General features: G+C 36.1%; 1 protein-coding gene across 8 annotated transcripts in view; it reads left to right on the forward strand.

Moving 5' to 3' along the window:
- Window positions 1-21,431, forward strand: part of Oxr1 (oxidation resistance 1) — a 365,513-nt gene that overhangs the window by 198,589 nt on the left and 145,493 nt on the right. Inside the window, exon 1 of one of the 8 annotated variants that reach the window (XM_074069042.1) lies at window positions 6,731-7,007. The exons of 6 other annotated variants lie outside the window; for them this stretch is intronic. In XM_074069042.1, coding sequence (XP_073925143.1) covers window positions 6,982-7,007 — 26 coding nt within the window. In that variant the 5' untranslated portion in view covers window positions 6,731-6,981. Of the gene's footprint in view, window positions 1-6,730; window positions 7,008-21,431 lie in introns of those variants that run through there. One more of the 8 variants, XM_074069049.1, reaches the window with a different exon arrangement.

Below are 21,431 nucleotides of genomic sequence, written 5' to 3' on the forward strand. Positions count from 1 at the left end.
CATGGCCACACGTAGACCCAAGTAAGTCTGGGTGATGAGTATTGGCTGGACAGCCTTGTCCCCAGCTGAACCCCTATCTCTGTAGAAGGTGAGTATAGACATTAGGTAGAAAACTTGTGGGCTGTGGCACAGAGCTCCTGTCACTAAGAGACATCTCTCTAATTCTCCCAATAAGTGTATCAGGTTGTCCAAATATCAACTGTCATGGAAGAAAGTAAGATTCTTGTACGCATAATATATACTGCTTTGCAGTTGCCATGAATTCTAGATTCCAGCCTTAAGAAATACACTCTATTTCTAATTTTTTTAAAGTTGCACATTTTTAAAAGTTGGTGTAATATTGGAAAACATAAAAAAGGGAACAACCAAATTTCTACTAGCCAGGACAAACCATGAAGAGTTTTGTGCATATCTTTTATGACTTTTCTCCACGTGGCTTTCTTTCTGTTTACATAATTGGACACAGATTTGTGTTTTTTAAAATCTGAAAATGTACATTTTTTACATTATTAAATGTTTGCATTAATTTAAATTTTAGAAATCTAAACATTCAATCTGTTACTAATATTAGATGCTTAGAATTTACAGTCTGTTAGTGTTAGTAATCCTACTGTGAATATCTTCTTCCTCTTTTAATAGTCCTAGCTTTTGAACTCAAGGCTTCTTATCTCCCACTTGAGCCTGAACATCTTTATGAAAACATTTTTATCTGCATTTTAAAATTCTGTCCAACAGCAGGAAAATTTTAAAGTCTCTTGATCTACACTGCTAAATGGCTTTCCACAAAAGTTGTGAACAGTAGTAAGGTATGGTGGCACACAGCTGTAATTGCAGCTACTTGATAGGCAGAAGCAGAAAGATCATGAGTTCAAGGCCAGCCCAGGCAAAGTTGGAGAGCCCCTGTCTCACAAACAAGACATGGGACCATGGGTAAGGTGGTATAGTGCAAGCATGAGGGCCTGAACCTCAAAAAGAAAAATAAAGGAGTTGTAAAATTTTCTCCTTATTACTAGTTCTACTAGTCTCTTTTGTATCACTCTCACTAGCATTGTTTTTATTTATTTAATTTATTGGTTAGACCTAGGTTTGAACTCAAGGCTTAATGCTTGCAAAGCTGGTGCTCGCAAAGCACATATTCTATCACTTCTATCACTTAAACCACACCTCCAATCCAATATTTTTTCATTCAGTTTTCTTGGTGGTACTGGGATTTGAACTCAGCCTTGTGTTTGTGTTTGCTAGGTCAGTTCTGTGCTTAGCACACCCCTTCTCAGTCCTTTTTTTTTTCTTTTTTAAGAATGTTCAAGTTTTATCGAACTTTTTATTTTTTTAATTCATTTATTCACTTGTTGCATCAGTTTTTTTCCAGATAGGGTCTTGTGTTTTTACCCAGGCCAGCCTGGACCCACAGTCCTCCTACTTATACCTCTGAGGCTGGGATCACTGGCACATGCCACCATATCCAGTTTACTGGTTACAATTTGCTCTTGCTAACTTTTTGGCTTGACTGGCCTTGATCTGCAATTCTCCTAATCTCTGCCTCCCTAGTAGCTGGGATTACTAATCATGAGCTACTGTGCCTGGCATTAGCATTATTAAAATTAAATAAATTTGGCTCATTTGATGTTCTGTGAAAAAGGACATTCACAGACCCCTGATAACTGTGGATGCTGCATTAGCAATCATTTCAATCACATTAATTCTATTATTTTGGGCATTTATTCATCATTTGTCTTTATGTGAATATAAACACTCATGATTGACTGTGTTAGGTACTAAACTGGGTAACATGTAAACACATATATCTCATTTAATGATATCTACCTTTAATGACACCACCTAAATTGATTCAGTCAAAAACCTTGAAGAATTCTTTTCTAAGTAGGCACTGATTTGCTTAAATGAATGGTACCTCACTTATGTGTGAAGGCTGATGCACTTTTCTCAGAAGACTAAATTTTTCAAACCATATTTACTCTGAAGTTGCATAAAATCTTAACACATTTGATTATATAACTTCCAAATCCATAGCAGATTAGAAAAGAGCAGCAAAGTGTTGGCGGAGTGGCTCAAGTGGCAGAGCACCTGCCTAGCAAGTGTACAGCCCTGAGTTCAAACCCCAGAAAAGAGTAGCAAATCCACTATCAACAATGTTGATAACTGAGAGATCAACAAAGAAGAGAAATAGAGATGCTTATAACACACGTCTGAAATTATTTAAAATAGGAATTTTTCACTACAATAGCAGTGCAATTATGGCTTGTCTATCCAAAGAATACTAAGTCCCATATATTATTTCTTAAAGGACTTTTGATATCAGAGAAAAATACCCTTCAAAATAAGGGAAAATGCTGGATATGTCTTTGCAGATAAGACTTCTAGGTGATACGGGAGTTTGAACTCATGGCTTTGTGCTTGCCAGGCAGGTGCTATACTGCTTGAGCTATGCCTCCAGCAGATAAAAGTTGATTATAAAAACTGAAAAGAATTGTGGAAAGTAAATGCACTAAAATGCTAAACATGATTTTCTTGAAGGTAGTAATATTATTTTCCCCTCTACTTTTAAAATATCTTTTAAGTTTTCTAAAATGTGTATTCTACTAATAAAAATAATTAAATTTGTTAGTTTAGAGTAATATTCTGGAACTTTTGAGAATATAAATCACTATTCTGTGCATGTCTCAATATATAACATTTTATAATAATTGTGCTTAGCTAATAATTGATATTAGCTAAGTTAATCAAGAAGAAAATGGAATTTTTTTCCACAGGCTTATTGCAGAAAGCCTGGAAAAGACAATCTGTTTTCAAAGATTATTGTCCTGAGCAAAAAATAAACATGTAGTGTATATAACACATAAAATGCAAATCAGCAGAGACACAAAGTGCATAATTATGGATGATAGTGAAAATGTTTAAGCAGAAGTCCACCAGGATGTCTCCTGCATGCTTTTGAAATTATTTGTCCTATAAAGTATCGATCATGATACTTATTTATGATGACATTAGAAAGGAAATCTTTTAATTTGATATGTCAATCATTATTATTATTTAGAAAGTGTTCATGCTATATATCAATAATATTGCAAACACTTCACAAATTAAAATTGTACGTGAGGCCAGGAACGGTGGCACATACTCACAATCCCAGCTACTCAGGAATCTGAGGCAGGAGGATGGCAAGTTTAAAGCCAGCCTGGCCATACCCCATCTCAAAAAAAAAAAAAAAAAAAATTTACACTTCAGGCTAGTAGAAGTTTAACAATTTTAGCTTAGAAAAAAAAGACACATTTTAATTTTTTTCACATGTGCTCATTTTACATGTAGGAGTGGAATGTTTACATAAATTGTTTTTGTGGTATTTCTTCATTGAAACTTTTTTCTTTGTATTTGGGAGCAGTAAATTTTAAATACTTAGACTTAGAAAAACTCATAGCATTTTCCAGAAAACCATTAAATGTATATTATTTCCTTTAATAATAGCTTAAATTAATCTGCTACAGATTTCCTAAACTAATAACACAAACAAAACCACAATTTCCTTTTTAAATGATATATTATATTGAGCATATTTCTACATGTGCTAGTTTTTGAGTTATTGTCTGTGTGATCTAAACCCACCCTTCCCTGCTCAGTTTTGTGATGCTGAGGCTATGTCTCTGCAAACCATTTCTGCTTTGCCAGAAGTTACTGCTAGTTTTGCCAACAGGGGGTTTCTGAAGGAGACTGTGGGGCTGAAATAGGCTTACTTCTTCCTGTTTGCAATTCCTGTTATCTTTCCAGTGGCACTTCCTGACTTTGACCACTAAGATTCTTCCCAACAACAACCAATGATTCGGTTTTGCAGTTTTTCTAACATTTGCAGAACCTGCCCATTGTATACTTCTTCAGTGACAACAGCATCAGCTGCCAGTGCCCTTTTGTACGGGTCTTGCTTATGGTCTCACAGAGCAAGGGGTTTCATATGTAGCGATAAAAACACAGACACCCAGCTAGATTCGAATTTCAGATACATAATGAATAATCATTTTGAAAGAAGCTATTTCAAGTCTCCACTCTAGTCACTGTATTTTCCAGGTACCTATAATCTCTGGGCCTTTCAACAGAGGTTGAAATAAGATTCTGAACAATTTTATTAGTAGTGACTTTTCTCTAGATTTCATTTATGGAAGTGTTGCAATATAAAGAAGGAGCTACAAGAGTTATTTAAGGGAAGTTAGGTCAATGCTCCTCCATAATGATTTGTAAGCCAGAAAACAGTCATTCAGACATGACAGTTTTAGATATTAGCAAAGTCAATAAAATTTTCATGATTGAGGTACAATTAAAGGCAGTGGCTAGCATTTGAGTACTTTTTATGTGCTGGACACTTAAAATCTTTTACAGTGGTTGTTTAACTTAATATGTACAATAATATTCATATTATACCAAAGAAAAACAAGCACAGAAAGGCAAAAAAATTTGTCTAAAGTTACAGAACTAGCCATGACTTAGCCATATCCCCAACGCTTTTTGTTGTACTTATTTCTTGAGTAGGGCCTTGGCCAACCTGGACTGTGATCCTCCTATTTATGCCTCCCATGTAGTGGGGATGGCAGGTGCACACCACCACACCCAGCTTTTGGTTGAGATGCGGTCTTGCTAACTTCCTGCAGGGGCTGCTTTTGAACTGCAATCCTCCTGATCTCTGAATTCCAGGTAGCTAGGATTATAGACCTGAGCCACTGTTCTAGGCATTATATTTGATTCTTGATCTAAGAATACATTTTGGTTTGTCAAATAACTCTAAAGAAGCCATTTATATCTGTATAATGTTAGGATTGACATTTTTTTGGCCAAACATGATTACAGTCAATCACATTGAATTTCCTTTCAAAATGTTAATAAAAGCTAATTTAGTTTTCTATATTAAGAGACTGACCTAAAGATGTAAAGTTAATACACATGTGCTTAATGTCACATAGCAAGTAGTGAACTGCCTGTCTACACCCTCAGACCATTATCAAAGTCTACTGTCCTTTCTGTTACCTCAGCATGAATTCAAGACTCTGGCTACTTCACACAATGTCATGGAGTTGGAAGGTAACCTTGGTGTAAATAAAATACTTGAGATAACAAGTAATGTATAAAATCAAAGTCACCATAAAGTCTAATTTTAGAGACTCACTAAAGCAGTTTAATTTTGTTTGTCCATTCAGAATATTGAGAAGAAATCTCTCTCTTCAGATATCTCTTCCAACAAAAATGTTATGGTAATAATAGCCAAGATTTACCAAGAATTTGTTCCACAAATGGCACAGCACTAAGTAATGACATGCCCCATCTGATGCACTGCTCACAAGAGCTGCACTAGGTAGTTACTACTCATTCAGTATACAGAGATGAGAAAGAAAGCTTAAAGCTTAGACAAGTTAACTAACTTGTTGAAAGTCACAGCCCTGAAGTGGGGTACCAGGATTTAAACTCATATAGGCTGATTGCTGTTCTGGTTTCTAGAAAATCATTACGCTATACTTCCATGATTTTATATAATTAAGCCTCCGTGACCTATTCAAGTCTTCAATTCAGTGAAAACGTAGCAATCATTGGTTCAAACTCCAAAAATTATACTGGCAGCAGTCCAAATGCTGTCATCATCGAGGCTCACAGCAGAAGCATGTGCATTTTGATTGACCATGTACTTCCAGCCAGCTGCATAAAATCATTAGTCATGATTTAATTTGGAAAACTTATACTGACACCCAGCCACTCTTATGTGGGGGATTGAATGGTAGCTGTGACTCTAAATGCATAGAACTATAGACAACATAATTTCAATAGTATCCTTTAAGGCATTATGCCTTTCTTCTTCATAATCATAACCATTTTATGTATATTATTCACTAGCATTAAGTATATTCACATTGCTGTGAAACAAATGCCCAGAACTTTTTCAATTTGCAACTTTGAAAAATGTATACCCATTAAATTATATCTCTCAGTTTTGACCTCTCCCCAAACCCTAGTAGCCAGTAATTTACTTTTTGTTTCTATGAATTTGACTACTTTGTATACCTCATAAAAAGAGGAATAATACAGTATTTGTCCTTTTGTGAGTAGGTTATTTCACTTAGCATAGTGTCCTCAAGGTTAATCCATGTGATTGAATTTTCTTCCTTTTTAAAATATTCCAGTGTGCATTATGTATACAACATTTTGTATATCCATTCATCTCTTCATGCACTTGGGGTGATTCCATCTCTTGACTAGTATGGCTAGTGCTGCTATGAACATGGGTGTGCAAGTATCTGTTTGAGATTTTGTTTTCAAGTCTTCTGAAAATACACCTATTTGTAGAATTTCTAGATCCTATAGTAGTTCAATGTTTGATTTTCTGATGAAACTCCATTCTACTTTCTACCATATTCTAATGTTTGCATCATTTTTCATTACCACCGATAGTGCACAAGGGTCCCAATTTCTCCACATCTTCACCAACCAATTGTTACTGTTTTTAAGGCTTTGTATCTTTTTTCATTTCTTTTTGATGAAGCAATATATATATATTACTGCAGAAGATGTAATGTGACTTAAGCTAGTGTTTTGTTAACAACAATGCAGGGCTGACATATTTACATGCTCTCCAGTCCTTCAAACATGTTTAATTTTCAAGCTAAGTATTTCCTTGAGCACTCCTTGAGTAAATGAATAACTTGCTCTCTTAAACCTTAAACACATATTTGTTTCTTCAGTCTTTTAGCTACCATTGTCATACCTAGGACTAAAAGCTTCTTAAAATTAGTCAGAGGGAGACAAGTGGGAAGGTGTAGACTTCTCACTTCAACAGTATGCTAAAGATGGAGGAAAAAAAGGTGCTATTTCAAGACACCCTGTACTTAGAGATTTAGAATTCCAGATAGAAATAAACCCAGTGCAACAGCAAGAATATTTGAAAGAGAACTCAACAAGCTACTGTGGCAGAAGGCTCAATTCCAAGGAAATATGCCCAATATCTATGAAGTTGTGAAGTAAGTTTCTAAAATCATACTTTTCTTTATTTAAAAAACATTTCTCATTTGCTTGAAATGTCAATCATTTGTTAGAGAAAGCTGTATCCTGATACTGAGGCATAGACATTAACTAAATAGTAAAATATGATGCAAACAACTGATCTGAATGTTTATACAGTAGCTCTTCTAATGGAATAAGTATCAGAAATTGCTAACCTTTGGCTTTAAGGAAAAATATTAGTATGTGTGCTGTCTATAATGTTTTGATTCCATGTTAACAATTTTAAAACAATCTTTAAATAATGTATCTTATTTTTATTAATATTGTTTGAATTTTCTCATTTCCTTTTTCCTAGTAGAAGTTTTTAGAAGCAAATATTATTTTTCATCCTCAACAGAGTAAATGAATAAAATGAACTTATAGTACATGTAACGTCACATTAATTTACTATGGGAATACCAAGATTCTCAGAAGAATTGCTAGTATGAAAAACACCAGATTTAATATTCTGTAGCTAGTGACTGTAAATTTTCTAAAGTTATCAGGTAATTCACTAAAAATAATGGATAAAAAGACAGCAAGTCACACAGATTTTTTTTTAAATTGGTCACATATGTACAGTCAAGTATTAGTCAAATTCAGGGTAAGTCATTTGGAGAGATAAAAATAATAAAGACTTTTAAGGTTAAATAAGATTATGTGGAAGCAGAGGAGTAAGAGTTAATAATAAGCTAAGAACAAAGTACTTGTTCTATGTGGCAGCTAAAAATAGCAAACCGGGACAAGGAAGTTTTGCTCTAAACATCATTCTGTGTTCTGTTTAGTTAGTATGATGAATATCACAGACACGTGCCTGCCATTACCAAACTTAGCCATAAGTTTTTCTTGATAGTGGTATTCATTGATGGACAGCATAAAATAACAACAGTTTTTTAAAACTTTTAACTTAGCCTTTGCTAATGTTAAAGAGGCAGATTCCTCATTGAGTTTAACAATAATGAAGAGGAAGAACAATACCACATTTTATATATTGTGAAAGAAAACTTACTAAAGCAACAGCAGTGTTGGACTGAATGTCTTTAGAAAATAACTAAATGAAGTTATCACTTAACTGGCAGGCTTATATTATTAAGGAATCACTCATAACATAACGAGATTTTGGAGAGCCCTGTGGACTTCACAGTTGAAGTGGCCCTGACAGAGATAGGTTTCCTAGGGAAAAGAGAGAAGGAAAAGAGATGCAGAGAACATTTGGCTTATCTAGGGAGTTTTAGTGAGAGAGATGATAAGTCCATACAGTCATAACAGTATTTTATTACTCTGTAGCCTAGCAGACTTGTACTAAAGAAATACCAAGGTCAGCAAGCTACTTGACTTACTTTGTAATACTTGTTTCCTACAGGTGAGTACTCCTTCCAATGAGTTCTATGGAATTATGCCAAAGGATGTCTCATTACATATTTACTGTTCCTTTGATGAGGAAAATGCTTTTCCCTTGACTGACTCTAACTGCATAAACACAAGCCCTTCCAATGTGTCTGCTGGCGTTCTCTTTCACTTCTTAATATTCCTTTTGCATGATTGGAAACAATCCCAGAGGACTATCTACCATAGTTTTCTGGTAGTTACATCCCATGCATCTAGTCTCTAGAAAATTGCTTCACACTGCCCTGGGAGAACAGTAGCTCAGTGCACAACCTTCTCTCTCTGGAAAGCCATCTGCAAGTAAGTCTTCTGCTTAGTCCCCTTGAAGACTTTCACCTTGTTTGACATGTAGGGAAACATTTTCTTAGCCTTCTCCCCAGTGGGGTGGGAGAGAAAACACAATGTAATAACTGCTTTTCCAAAGAAATTCTCTTTCACATCTTCCCTAGTGTTGGTTTTATATCTTTTAGGGACCAAACAAATATTAAATTTTCATAGCATCACTTTTAGGGTATGGATATATTTGACACCCAAACCACAGTTTTTAGCCAAGACTGAAAAACTTCTATTTATATAAGTTCCCCACTTCTATGACATAATGTAGTTACACTGTTTTAAATTTATTACCATTAATTAGGTGTTTGGTTGGAGGGGAGTTTGTCTTTTGTGAAAAAGACTCCTTCAGGTTATTTATGTTTAAACACATGACTTCTATAAGCTGAATATTAATTCAAAATTATAATTTTTCCTAAACTTTAAGCATAATTCATAAATCTAGGTATTTTTGCAGACAAATGTAGTCACTTGATTCCATTAACTCATAAATTTAACAGATTGAGTTACTCCAAAATTTACTCTCATTTACAAACCTAGTTAAACTACTTTAAACATTGTAAACTGTATTTGCACATGGTATAATTTTAAGCAAATTCTTCAAATGCCTATTGGGACAAACTTAAGATGTAAAAAGCCAATCCAAACTAAGAACTTAAGTAACTCTTCTAAAAGTAATAAATCAAGCTTATAAATGTAGTAAATTAGATTTTCCTAACCGTTTCAAGCATCTTAAACTCAGAACTGGAAAATTTTCCAGTAAAAGATGGCAGATTAAATGTAGCCAGTAAGGTCTACTCTTTTTTCTATACTTAACTAAAATGACAGTAAAATGATTTCTCAAGAAGAAGACACAGGCCAAAAGGACCAAGCAACAAAATGATGGAAGCTGAAAAGTAAATAGTTTAGCAGACCCTAGAAATCTAAGGCTAATAATGGGAAAATTGAGAAGAAACACATTTATAGTACGGAAATCCTAAAAGAAATTTATAATATTGAGAATTTCAGAAAGTAGGAATAAAGACAAGACTAAAAACTATTTAAGAAGTGGATTGATCCAGCAGAAATGATCTAGTTACTGACATTAAAAATTCTCCTAAGAAACCAGATAAACCAGTGAGTTTTACAGTAAAGACTATAGTCAACAAGCCTCACTTCCAATCTGCTTTTTTATTGCCACACTCTTAAATAGGAAAGCTACTGAGAGAAAAAAAAAAAAAAGAAAGAAAAAGTAAGTTCAAATATGAGAACAGTGGCAAAACCAAGAACACAGAAAAAAAATGGGAGGAACTGAAAATATGCAGGAAGAAATAAAACCTAAAAACATTCTTGTTAGTCTCAAAAGAATAAAAAATATATTGTATCTATAATACCATACTAGGGTGATGCAAAAAGAAATACTCAGAAAACAAACAAAAAACTCTTAAGAAATTGAAGATGTAATCACATAAAATGGAAAACACATCAAACACTGGCTAGATTTTTGAAGGAAATCTTGAAGGTTGTACAAGAGGATAAAGGGATAAAAAGAATAAGGAAATTAGAGAATCAATCTTGAAACTCCAGCAATCAGAAAATGATAGAGTCCAAAGAGGTTGTCTATGGAGAGTGAGAAAAAGGAAGGGACTGGAGGAACTTTTTATCATCTAAGAAGTCCAGGAGAATTAGCACTTTTCTTCTTTAGTTCCTGCATAACTTTAATAAAAATTTAAACTTATAAAGAAACAAAACAAATCACCATGTTCATTAGAAAATCCTTGATGCCTCTGTGAAATCATCTGAACACTATTCTGTCTTCATCTTCTCTGTACTTTTTTTTTTTTGCTATACTGTCCTGGGTTTAAAAGTTACTCATTCCACTAAGAAGACTTATCTTATTTTCAATTTATTGCCGCAACTGTGCTCATAGTCTTGTGCTATTGATGGTAGGTAATTCTAGAATAGGGCTCCTCAGTGCTACTCCTAGGAAAATCCTATCCAAATTGCAAGTTAGCAAGACAAGTCCTGTCTTTTAATGGGACTTCTTAAACTCACCATTTCGTGTTATAACCTAGTGCACCACATGCATGTCCCCTTACTTATTTTCTTTTGCCATAACGTCAGGCAACTTTTGTCCTATATGACTCACTAGCTTATGTACCCATTACCCAGATGAAAATTATTTTCTCTGCCCGATTGAATTCAGTGCTCTTTTAAAAAAAATTTTAATTAAATTCAAATTAATTCCACATACAGCAACATATCAGCAGAGGAAGACAAAAATAAAGAATAATTGCTAAATAATATACGTAATAGATAAGTATATTATTTAGCAAATTAAATGATAAGTAAAGAAAATGAAGTAAAGAAATTTACTTCATTAAATGAAGTAAAGAAAATGTCAAGCCACATTAAGGAGATTAGGAGTGTCAGAGAAAAAAACGTGCTGCATTTTTACTTAGTAGTAGTAAGAGTAAACCTCATTGAGAAGATGGCAAAGATAAGCAGAGACTTAAGGAAGTAAGGGAATTGGCAATGCAGACGTGGAGAAATATAATTCCGTGCAGAAGGAAAGTAAGGCCTTGAGGCAGGAGCTTGCTTTGCACGTTTTCAGAAATATCCAGCTAAGTGTGACCAGAGTGAAGTGAACAGGGGAAAACAAATAGGAGATGAGTTTAGAGAGATAATAGGGTCCTTATCATGTGATATCTTAAAAGTTTTCCTTTGAATTACAGAACTACAGCTCTTATCTGAGTGAAATGAAACATCAATTAATGACTTTGAATGAGGAATTAACAGAATCTGTCTCACATTTTGAAAGACGTGGTCTAGCTGGAATATGGAGAATAGACTAGTAGACAAGCAAGAGGAGAGGCAGAAACCAGTTAGGAATTTATAAAAATGATTCAGGGGAGAAATGATGGAAGTTTAGGCCAATAAGGCAGTGATGGACATAAGAAGTGGTCATGTTCTGTATACATTTTAAGACAGAGTCAACTGATTTTCCTGATGTTTACCATGGGGGATATGGAATAGTAGAGAGAAAGTAAAAACAAAAAAAAAGGAATCAAAAATTCCTCCAAGATTTTCAAACTAAAAAAATGGTAGGTTTGTCCTAAAATCAGTGAGAGTGGAGCAGGTTTGTAGAGTATTCAGGAATTTATTTCTGAACATGTTAAATTTCATATGTCAGCTAGGTTTCCAAAAAGTGATATAGAATATGCTTGCTTGGCAATATGAATATAGACTTTGGGGAAAAACTTGTGCTGAAAATATTAAGTTTGGATTCTTTAACAGACACTTTCAAAAACATGGATGAGGTTAGCAAACAAGGAAGCATAGATAGGTGACCAAGCACTGAAGCCTAGAATCTCCAATGTTGGAGAAAATCTTGGTAAAAAGAGACTGAGAAGGAGCAACCAGTGGAGAAAGGAGAATCAGAAGACCTGTGATGTCCTGGTAGCCAGTGAGGAGACATAAGGAGAAGAAAGTAGCCATTAATATGTTGAATGAGAACTGACAGAACTGTTCATTTCATGACCAATCATTGGTACTTACAAGAGCCATTCAGTGCTATGATGGGCCTTCAAGTCCATTTGGAGAGGATTTAGGGAAAGCATGAAAAGAGTGGACTTAGAAACAGCATATAGAAAATTTCAAGAGTTTTGCTGCAAAGGAGAGCAGTAGGAGGTTGTAGCCAGAAGGAGGGGATAAATAAGCTTAAAATAATAGTTTTCGAGAGGATTAAGAGGACGGGTGCAGGTACTGGTAAATGGGTTGACATGGTTCTGAGTCTGAGGAACCCATCTTTGAATACTTCATGTTTTTTAGTACATGAGGAGGCAAGATCATCAGTGAAGAAGGATGGAGGAAGAGTTTAGTGGGGTTTTAGGAGAAAGGAAGTGGTTTAAAGTCATCTTGAAGTGGGAGAGTGATCAAACTAGGAAAATATACTTCAAATGCCACATAGCACTAAAAGTCCCTGTGAAGCTCGTGCTCATTCTTATCTCTAGATAGCCTGATGATTGTGACTATAGTTATATCGGAAAATACAAAAGAACCTTAATAGAGGTTGTTCTTTTAAGATGGACTTTCCTAAAAAAAAGAATGTACTCAAATAATAAGCCTATTATTTCCCACAGTCCAATATACTGATTTGGAACCATCAGTGGGTTCCTGTGATTCTGCACCCATGTGGTCACTACTGCACCTGACTTTTCTTCTCCCCAACTTCTTAAAACCTCTCGGTAGCCTTTTCCTGCATGTTTCTCTTCTTTTCAGTATTTAGATGGGAACACTAATACATGAACTGCTAAATAGAACTATTATTTTTGAGCTGAGGAAAAGAAGGAAAAGGGGGTTCTCAAATGCCTGAGATCAGAGAAGGGAGAGATAAAGATTTAGATAAGAAATTACTCAGAACGATAGACCCATAAGGTAAGGCCAAGCTGAATGATGTTCTAAATATAAACCAAATAAACAGAATCATAGTGCAGAAATTCAGTATGTCTCTAAGGACTCCTGAACTGTCTTCAGTTTCCTTTGATGGGACCAAAACAGATACTGGATTAAGTTAACACTGAACCGCATATTTAAGGATCTCGTTTTTTTACCCAGGAGAAAAAGCATTCCTTGATTTTTGGTTTTTAATTATTTGCAAGAAGTTTGTATAATCCCTCATTTAATTTTAAACCAAGCCATTTCTTAGGATGGGGTATGATAGTCAAAAACTTTCTATCAGAGTTTAGCTGCATAATTCTGTGCTGACTACTTAATCTCTCAATGGTTGATGTTTTAATATTTAACTTATGAAAGTTAAATAGTATCATTATAGATAAGCTGCCATTCAATGTTTATTCCCAAGGTCATATGGCAAATAAACAGAACAGAGCTAGGATCTAGGAATGCAGCCACTACAACCATAGTCCATCCAGTTCTTTCAAGTCCCATGACTGACTGCTTTCCACTTGGATAGAAATCAGAAGGCAAGAATGAAATACTTGATTCTGCTATTGAAAACCCTATTTTTACAGGAACTAAAGGCAGTGTATACTTGATTTCATGGAAGAACAATAGTTCTTTCATTATCTCCCGAGGTGCGATGCCTTAATAGGTGTTTAGAAGGTTACTCATTCAGTGGGAAATGAGCCGACATGAGGGCACTTGAGCTGCAGGTGCATCTTTCGACCCACTGCTGCCCTCTGCTGCCTAATACTTAACACTCATCATCACACACACCCTTCCAAAACTAACAAAACTCTGGAATGCAGATTTGAGAATCGTGCTAAAGAGGAAACCAAAGCCCTGAAAGTGACCAAGGTGACACAGGTGGTAGAAAATTCAGGATTAAACTACTGAAAAGTCACTTCTTCCTGGTTTATTATACTACTGCCTCCCTATTAAGTGAAAAGTTGAATTATTCATGTGTGCCTACTTAGAAGCATTCAAGCTGCAGAAGTGAAAATTGGCATCTCTGCACTTACAGAATTCATGTGCTTGGGTGAGTAAATAGCCAGCAAGTAGGAAAGAGAATCATACACAAAATAACTTAAGATGGTGACAGATGCACTATTAGTAAAAATGGTTACTAATATTTATTGAGCAGTATAATATAAAATTGAAGGCACTGTTCAGAGTACATTTCATAAATCTCATTTGATCCTCATAGCAACTGTCAAGTAGCTACTTCACTTCACAGATGAAGACACTGGGTCAAGGTTGGAATATTCATAAGTGGCAGAACCAAGATCTGGAAAAAAATCACCTCCAATTTCAGAAGTATTTAGGGCAGGCTATTCTGAAAAAAATAACACTGAAATGAAGAGAAGAGGCCAATATTTGAATGTCTATGGGAACAGCAAGAACAAAGGCCCAGAGCAGAAGTGAGTTTGGAATATCAAGGTACGGGTAGAATTAAAGAAGCATGCAGAAAGACTATCAGGTCCTGGTCAAGAGCTTGGATTTTATTCCTGATGGCATGAGGAATCCATTGAAAAATTCAGGAAGCCTAACATCCCTACTTTTCCTTTTACTTATTGCCAGAACCTGGTTCCTTTCTGATGTTCCCTGGCTTTTCAATGACCTTCTCATATAGTGACTCCCAGTACTATGGCCACTTGAAAAGTCCCCTATGTCATACTAACAAATGCATTTTGACACACCCACTTCTATTCCTACTGTGAGATTGAACTTGTGACCAATTTGATTGTCACATTTAGTTTGATCCTTGCAAAGCATAGACTCATGATGTAGTTAGTAAAAAGATTTCTTTTGGTAATACTTTAGGGAAAGATATGAAGAACAACTCTCATGGGTCTAAATGGAATGCTTTACTTTGTTCCTTTGTTTTCTTCCCAGAAATAAGAGTGCTTTGAATTTTTCTTTTTTGGTGGTACTGAGGTTTGAACTCAGGGCCTCATGCTTACTAGGCAGGTGCTCTACCTCTTAAGCCACTTTGCCAGCCCAAGGGTACTTGGAATTTTAAATGCTTCTGAGATCCTTTTTTTTTTCACTGAACTATTCTCCTTTCCCAAACTCTGAGTAAATTTTCCTAAAACCTCTTAGCTACTTTGTATGAATCTTATTAGCACTTAATGAAAGAAACCTCTATTCCATGAATGGAATAGCTGAACTATTCATTTGAGTGACAGACAATCCTCAACCTTGTTCCTATGAGTGATAGATATTGATGAAAAAATTAGGATAATATGAACCAAATTTTCCATTATTTAAGTGAAAATATATAGAATGTGTCCATCAAAAAAGAAATATGCTTAGTTGTTGGTAATAGAGACTCAAATACAGTGTTCAGACAAATTATGACTTTATCCTCATGTAAAATTGCCAGCAGTAGCAGCACAGATTCCACAAAGTTATCATCCTCTCCATATTTTGGTTCTCCCATCCTTAGTACATGGCTTCCATTTTTGACATGGCTTCTAGCATTCCAACCATTATGTCTGCCTCCCATCTGTCTTCACCTGAATACTCATCCACCCCATCATGCTCAGCTGTCTATTAGGAACCTTTAATTGTCACTAGCGCTGACTTTCTGCTGTTTATCTTGCTTTAAAACCTTCATTATGCAACACTTTCCTGTCTTGAACAGCCAATCTGTTTCTGTCTTTAATATGCTTTCTCTGAAATTTCAGTGGAATTAACTTTCTCCTTTCCCTAGCCTACAAAGCCATGTGAACATTTATCTTTGTAATTTCAATTTCCAAAATGGGAACAATAGCAGCAGCACAAATTCTGGAGGATTTTTGTGAGATTTAAGTGAGATAATTCATGCCAAAGACTTTACAAAATGCTTGACACACATTAATAATTATTAGCTGTTATCTAACATTACCATTAGTTCCTGCTCAAGACTACTTGAGAAAGTGACCACTGAATTAAAAGCAGAATCCTCAGCTTGGCCATCAGTACCTTCTACATCATGGACCAAGTTTACTATTAAAGCCTTACCACCTGTTCTCATCATTTATATAAAAATTGCATAAACACTAGCTGTACTGAACCCCATGGTGTTCCCTAAATGTGCCCTATGTTCCCGTGCCCTGATTCCTGTTCAGAATTCCTCTCTTGAGCCCTCTCTTTCTTTCTATTGCCACCTATCTTTTGAAAATTCTTTTGGGAAGCTTTTCCAGATCTTTGGACTATATAATAATTACATCCTTTGAACTCTGTAGTATTCCAACTGTACTTTTCCTGTGTTAACCTCTGTTCTGTGATATTTGTTACCTGGATACCTGTGTCTTTAATTAGAGTCCATTGTTGAGATCAAGAAGTAGTGTGCAGGTCCAGAGTATGCATGTCAATGCCTTCACAAAGACACTGGACAGATGCTGTCTGTGGCTAAAATCTGACCTGAACTTTGTTCCCCAAACTGAGCTCCCTGACATGTGTTGCATCCACCAAGAGGAGTGTCCTTTTTGGTCTAATTTGCATAAAGGTATCATATATAGTAGTGGGCCCAGAATTGTAGTAGGTAATGGACCATCCTGGTTTAATTGACTCTGGTTAATTAAGTCCAGCTGTGCAAAGTATGACCACAAACTCAAGGTTTATGGTGTCTTCGATGATTTACCAGGGATGTATACATAAAGGAATGGATTGGGTGTCCTACTGGGCAATCATGATGACTTAGTTGCTTGGTAGGCTATGAGGTGTGTAAAGAAGGAGATGTATGTTTAAATGCTGTGTTTGTTGTACGTCAAGCTAGGGAAACTCATCATGTTAAAATGTTAATAATGCTGCATTATACCATATTTTATGATACTACAGGTCAGAAACTTTTAAGATTACCAGTGACATACTTTCAGAAGAGGTCACAGGATATCCAGGGGAAATAAAATCTTTATCAGGTTATCAAAACTTTATTTTATCCCTAACTTACAATTTAAAAGACCCATGGCTCTGACTATTTTTAAGAACTGATGTCTGCTTTGTCTCCAATAATATGAATTTTTAACAGGGGTATGTCAACATCAATATTTCCGGGTAAAGGAACCTTCTTTTCATGTATTAAATTACTTTAAAATTAAATTAAGTCATCATCTGTTTCATCTTACAGTTTGTAAATGTGGTCCTGAAACCAGAAAAGCTGGTGATAGTCAGCTTTACACAGGAGAATGAAGGACTGATGTCAGATCCCTATAGAAGCCTTGGAAATCTCTTCCACATCCCTACCCCTAACTACTGCTTAGGACTCTGCTGTCTTATTTTAAGGATTTTATTATTTAGTTGAGAGGTGTAGCTCCTGTTTGGAGGTTTCTTGATGTTCTTATCTATCTTTCTGCCTTCACTGTGAATATGTTCAAAAATCTCTTCTAAGAACAAGTTTAGTTGAAAATAAAAATATTTGGCAACTAAATAATAAGAGGATGCCAAGCTAAGGGTGATATGAAGTATGGAATTTGGCGCCCTAGAGGGCTGGTAAACACTTACTGATTCATATTGCTGCTAAAAGTCAAAACTGACCTATAAAATGCTGAGAGCAGAGTGGGCACAAATAAACCAGAACTGGTCTCCCTGCCATTCAAAGGCGATCAGTCTTTAATCTCCCCTGCCTGCATTGGCACATTGTACACAGGAAGGAAAGTGACTGGGGTTGATACTGGAACTGGAAAACACCTGCATGGTCAGATGGACAGATCATGTTTAGCTATAGCCCTGCAGAAGTACCTGCCCATTGATGGCCAACTTTTCAATGGAACTTGGCATCCTGGAATTTGAACTTGGGGCTTTGAGCTTGCAAAGCAGGTGCTCTACCACTTGGCCCACACCTCCAATACATTTTGCTCTGGTTATTTTGGAGCTGGGGTCTCATAAACTTTTGCCCAGGTTGGCTTCAAACCACAATCTTCTCAGTAACAGCCTACTGAGCATCTAGGATTACAGGCATGAGCTACTAGTGATAGGCATTCTGGTTTTGAGGAGAAAAAAAAAAATCCTGTTCTTTAAATGTTACAGTAAATTCAAGAAAGTTTTGAAATTTGTAGACAAAAGTACCCTCTACTTTGCATGGTCCAGATGTGGCCTGTGGTCTATAGTCATACACCCTGAATGTGCCCGATCTCGTCAGATGTGGCCTGTGGACCACCAGATTGTAATTCTTTCTTTAAAATTATAAACTCAGAAAAGGAACGTGCACAGATCTACAATTTTTGCTTTATTAACAACTATTGCATTGTTATATTCCTTCATCAGGTACAGGCCTCGTTTCTCCTTAAGAATGCTAGAGCTGTAAGTCATAGGAAAAACAGCAAGAGCAGCAGCATTTATCTTGTTTTTATGGTCACTTTTAGCAGCACGTAGTAAACGGTGGAAATGGCCTTGATTTCCTTGCTTGTAAAGGAGCCCACAGGCATAATAGAGATGAGGCGTATCCAATAAACTTGGCAAATAAAACTCCTAGAGCAGTATTCAAATTCCCAGTAACCTGATGAAATTAGAATTCAGCACACACTTTAGCATTTTTTGAAATGGGATCTGTGGCATATCTAGCTATAGGCTATTAGAGATCCAGGTCAGAGGAGGCTAGCTAATAGGAACCCTTATAAAAAAGAAAGTATAGAATAAGGTTTTATATTTTTGAAAACTGCATTCTGAATGTCTCTTCCTAATTTGTAACTCTTTTTTGCTTCCTTTTTTTGGGGGGGGGGAAGGGTGTACCCAGAGCTTCACAAATGCTAGGAAAATCTCTACCATTGAGCTGCATCCCTAGCCCCTAATTTATAATGTAAAGTTATCAGACATTATTTGAAAAATTACAGATTTTAGCAAAACTCACTTTCCCCTTCTTTTATTCACTCAGTTGATATTTATTGAGCAACTACTAGCACCAAGCTTCACTTGAGGCACTCAAGGTCCATCAGTTAACAAAACATAAAGATTCCTGCCTTTAAGGAGCTTGAACTCCATAACTAACAAATTATATCCTTCTAGTATTTCAGAAGGATGATGAAAAAATTTTCAAGTTTTTTCTTTCCTTCTCGTGGTACTGGGGGTTGAACTCAAGGCCTCACATTGGTAGGCAAGTGCTCTGCCACTTGAGCCACTCTGCCAGCCCACACGTAATGGAAAATTTTTTAATAAAGAAGATTAACAGGGCTTAAGGACAGGGATGTACACATTGTATGTTTTTTTTTTAAATCAACAAGTTATATTTTGGAACAAAATACAAATTTGGCACAGAATTTTATCATAAAATATACTTTAAAAAAGTAGTAGAAAGCAGGTGTGGTTGCACACACCCATAATCCCAGCAACCAGGAGGTTATGCATCAAGAGTTTGAGGCCAGCCTGAACTACATAGTGAGACTGTCTCAAAAAACCAAAACCAAAACCAAAACATGTCCAGATACAGTCACTTTCTGAGGTCCTGAAATTGTAACAGAAAGGAATGAGAGGAGACCCCACAGGTAGGAGAAAGGAATTTATTTATTTACTTCATTTATTTATTTGATTCTGGGGATCCAACCCAGGGCCTCCCTCATGCTAGGTGAGTGCTCTACTACTGAGTGATAGCCCCAGCCCATGGCCTTTCTCTAAAAAGTAATCGCTATTAGTCAAAAAAAGTGAGAGGGAGGGAAGTAGTGGGTGCACCCAGCAGCTCTTGCCTCCTTCTCTTCCCATCCCATCTCCTCCATGCCTTCCAGTGAGGAGCCACCTGCCTTGTCTGCTGGGCCTCAACCTGAGATCTAAATGAACTCTTTCATCCTTAACTTGGATAATCTATTTCTCAGTACTTGATCAAAATTAAGGGTGATACAAACCCCACAAAATAGTGGCTGCACAGTTGGTTGTCAATTTTTTTCACTCTTAATTTTGATAGAAATAAAAACAATCAAACCACAAGCAACAAGAAAACTTAGTGGAGACTATGACATTGACTGTTCTTTGTGACTGATGGTTTCTGCTTCCAGCCCTGTCCAATGCCTGGCCCCTTCTCTCACCTCAGTCCCCCATCCCCCACTACCACAAAGCTAGAGCTTCCTTTGCACGTCATCCTCTTCCCACCACTCACTGAACCTTTGGACTCTTCTAATTGCTACAGTTTATCTAAATAGCCAGGAATAGGCAGGGATGAGATGGGCTGGTTCTAGGAAGCTCTGTTCCCTGGCCTAGGCCATAAGGACAACTGGTTCTGGCAGCCATCAGGCACACTTAGACACCACCACATGCTTTGCCTTCCAATCCCCAACCCAGCCACTAGCATCTCATCAACCAAGAGACTTCAGGAAACTACCAGTAGCAAGATGATGATGGACTTAGGCCTCTCACCTGGCTCTAGGTGGCATTGACTATTATTTGCAGGGCTCAATGAAATTTGAACCCACAGGGCCTTTTATTCAAAGATTATTAAGAACTCCAATACAAGAGCATGAAATCAAACGAGAGACCTTCTAAGCACAGGGTTTTTCCAGAAGGATGCTCAGCAGCTAGGCAATCAAAAGCTGGAGGGCTCAGGGATAAAGCACATGTTTAGCATACATGAGGCCCTGGGTTTAATCCCTAGCCCTCAAAAAAACCCATTTAAAAAAAAAAAAGATCAAAACATACCTTCCTAATCATAGTTTTTTCCCCGAGTGTTGTACAAACACCATGGGAGGTATTTGAAAACATTTTAGTGTTTCTTTAAGCGTTTTTTGGTCTGTATTTCAGAATGGGGGATTAGTATAGGGTTTTTTGTTTATTGGGGTTTTTTTTTAACATTTCCTTAACCATTTTTTTCAACATTTTAACCTGGGAAAATGCTGCATCAAGAGAATAGTACATATTTTAAAATTTCTAAAACAGTTTTCAGTGCTATCATAATTTTATACTTTTTAAAAATTAAGCCACTTTTAACAATCCTGTAGTTTGCACTTATATAAATGTAAAATACAGATTCAATATATTGTATATAATCACATTGTATGTTTAAATAGGTGGCCACAGTGGGCCTCAGATGACTTTTGAGCAGTGAACTGAAGAGGAGACACTGGTATTTTTTTTTTTTTTTTAGTTTCTTATTCAAAGAATAAATGGTTCTTTCCATTTTTCAAAGTAATGTAAATTAAATGGTGGAAAACTAGTACATATTATGCAGATTAGCAATACATATCTTTAAAGCATACAGAGGAAGTACTATGTTCTCAAAGTTTGTGTCCCTTTGAAATTCCTATGTTGAAATCCTAATCCCCAAGTTAATGTTTTTA

The sequence above is a fragment of the Castor canadensis genome, chromosome 3 (genome assembly GCF_047511655.1).
Source record: "Castor canadensis chromosome 3, mCasCan1.hap1v2, whole genome shotgun sequence".
Lineage (NCBI taxonomy): Eukaryota > Metazoa > Chordata > Mammalia > Rodentia > Castoridae > Castor > Castor canadensis.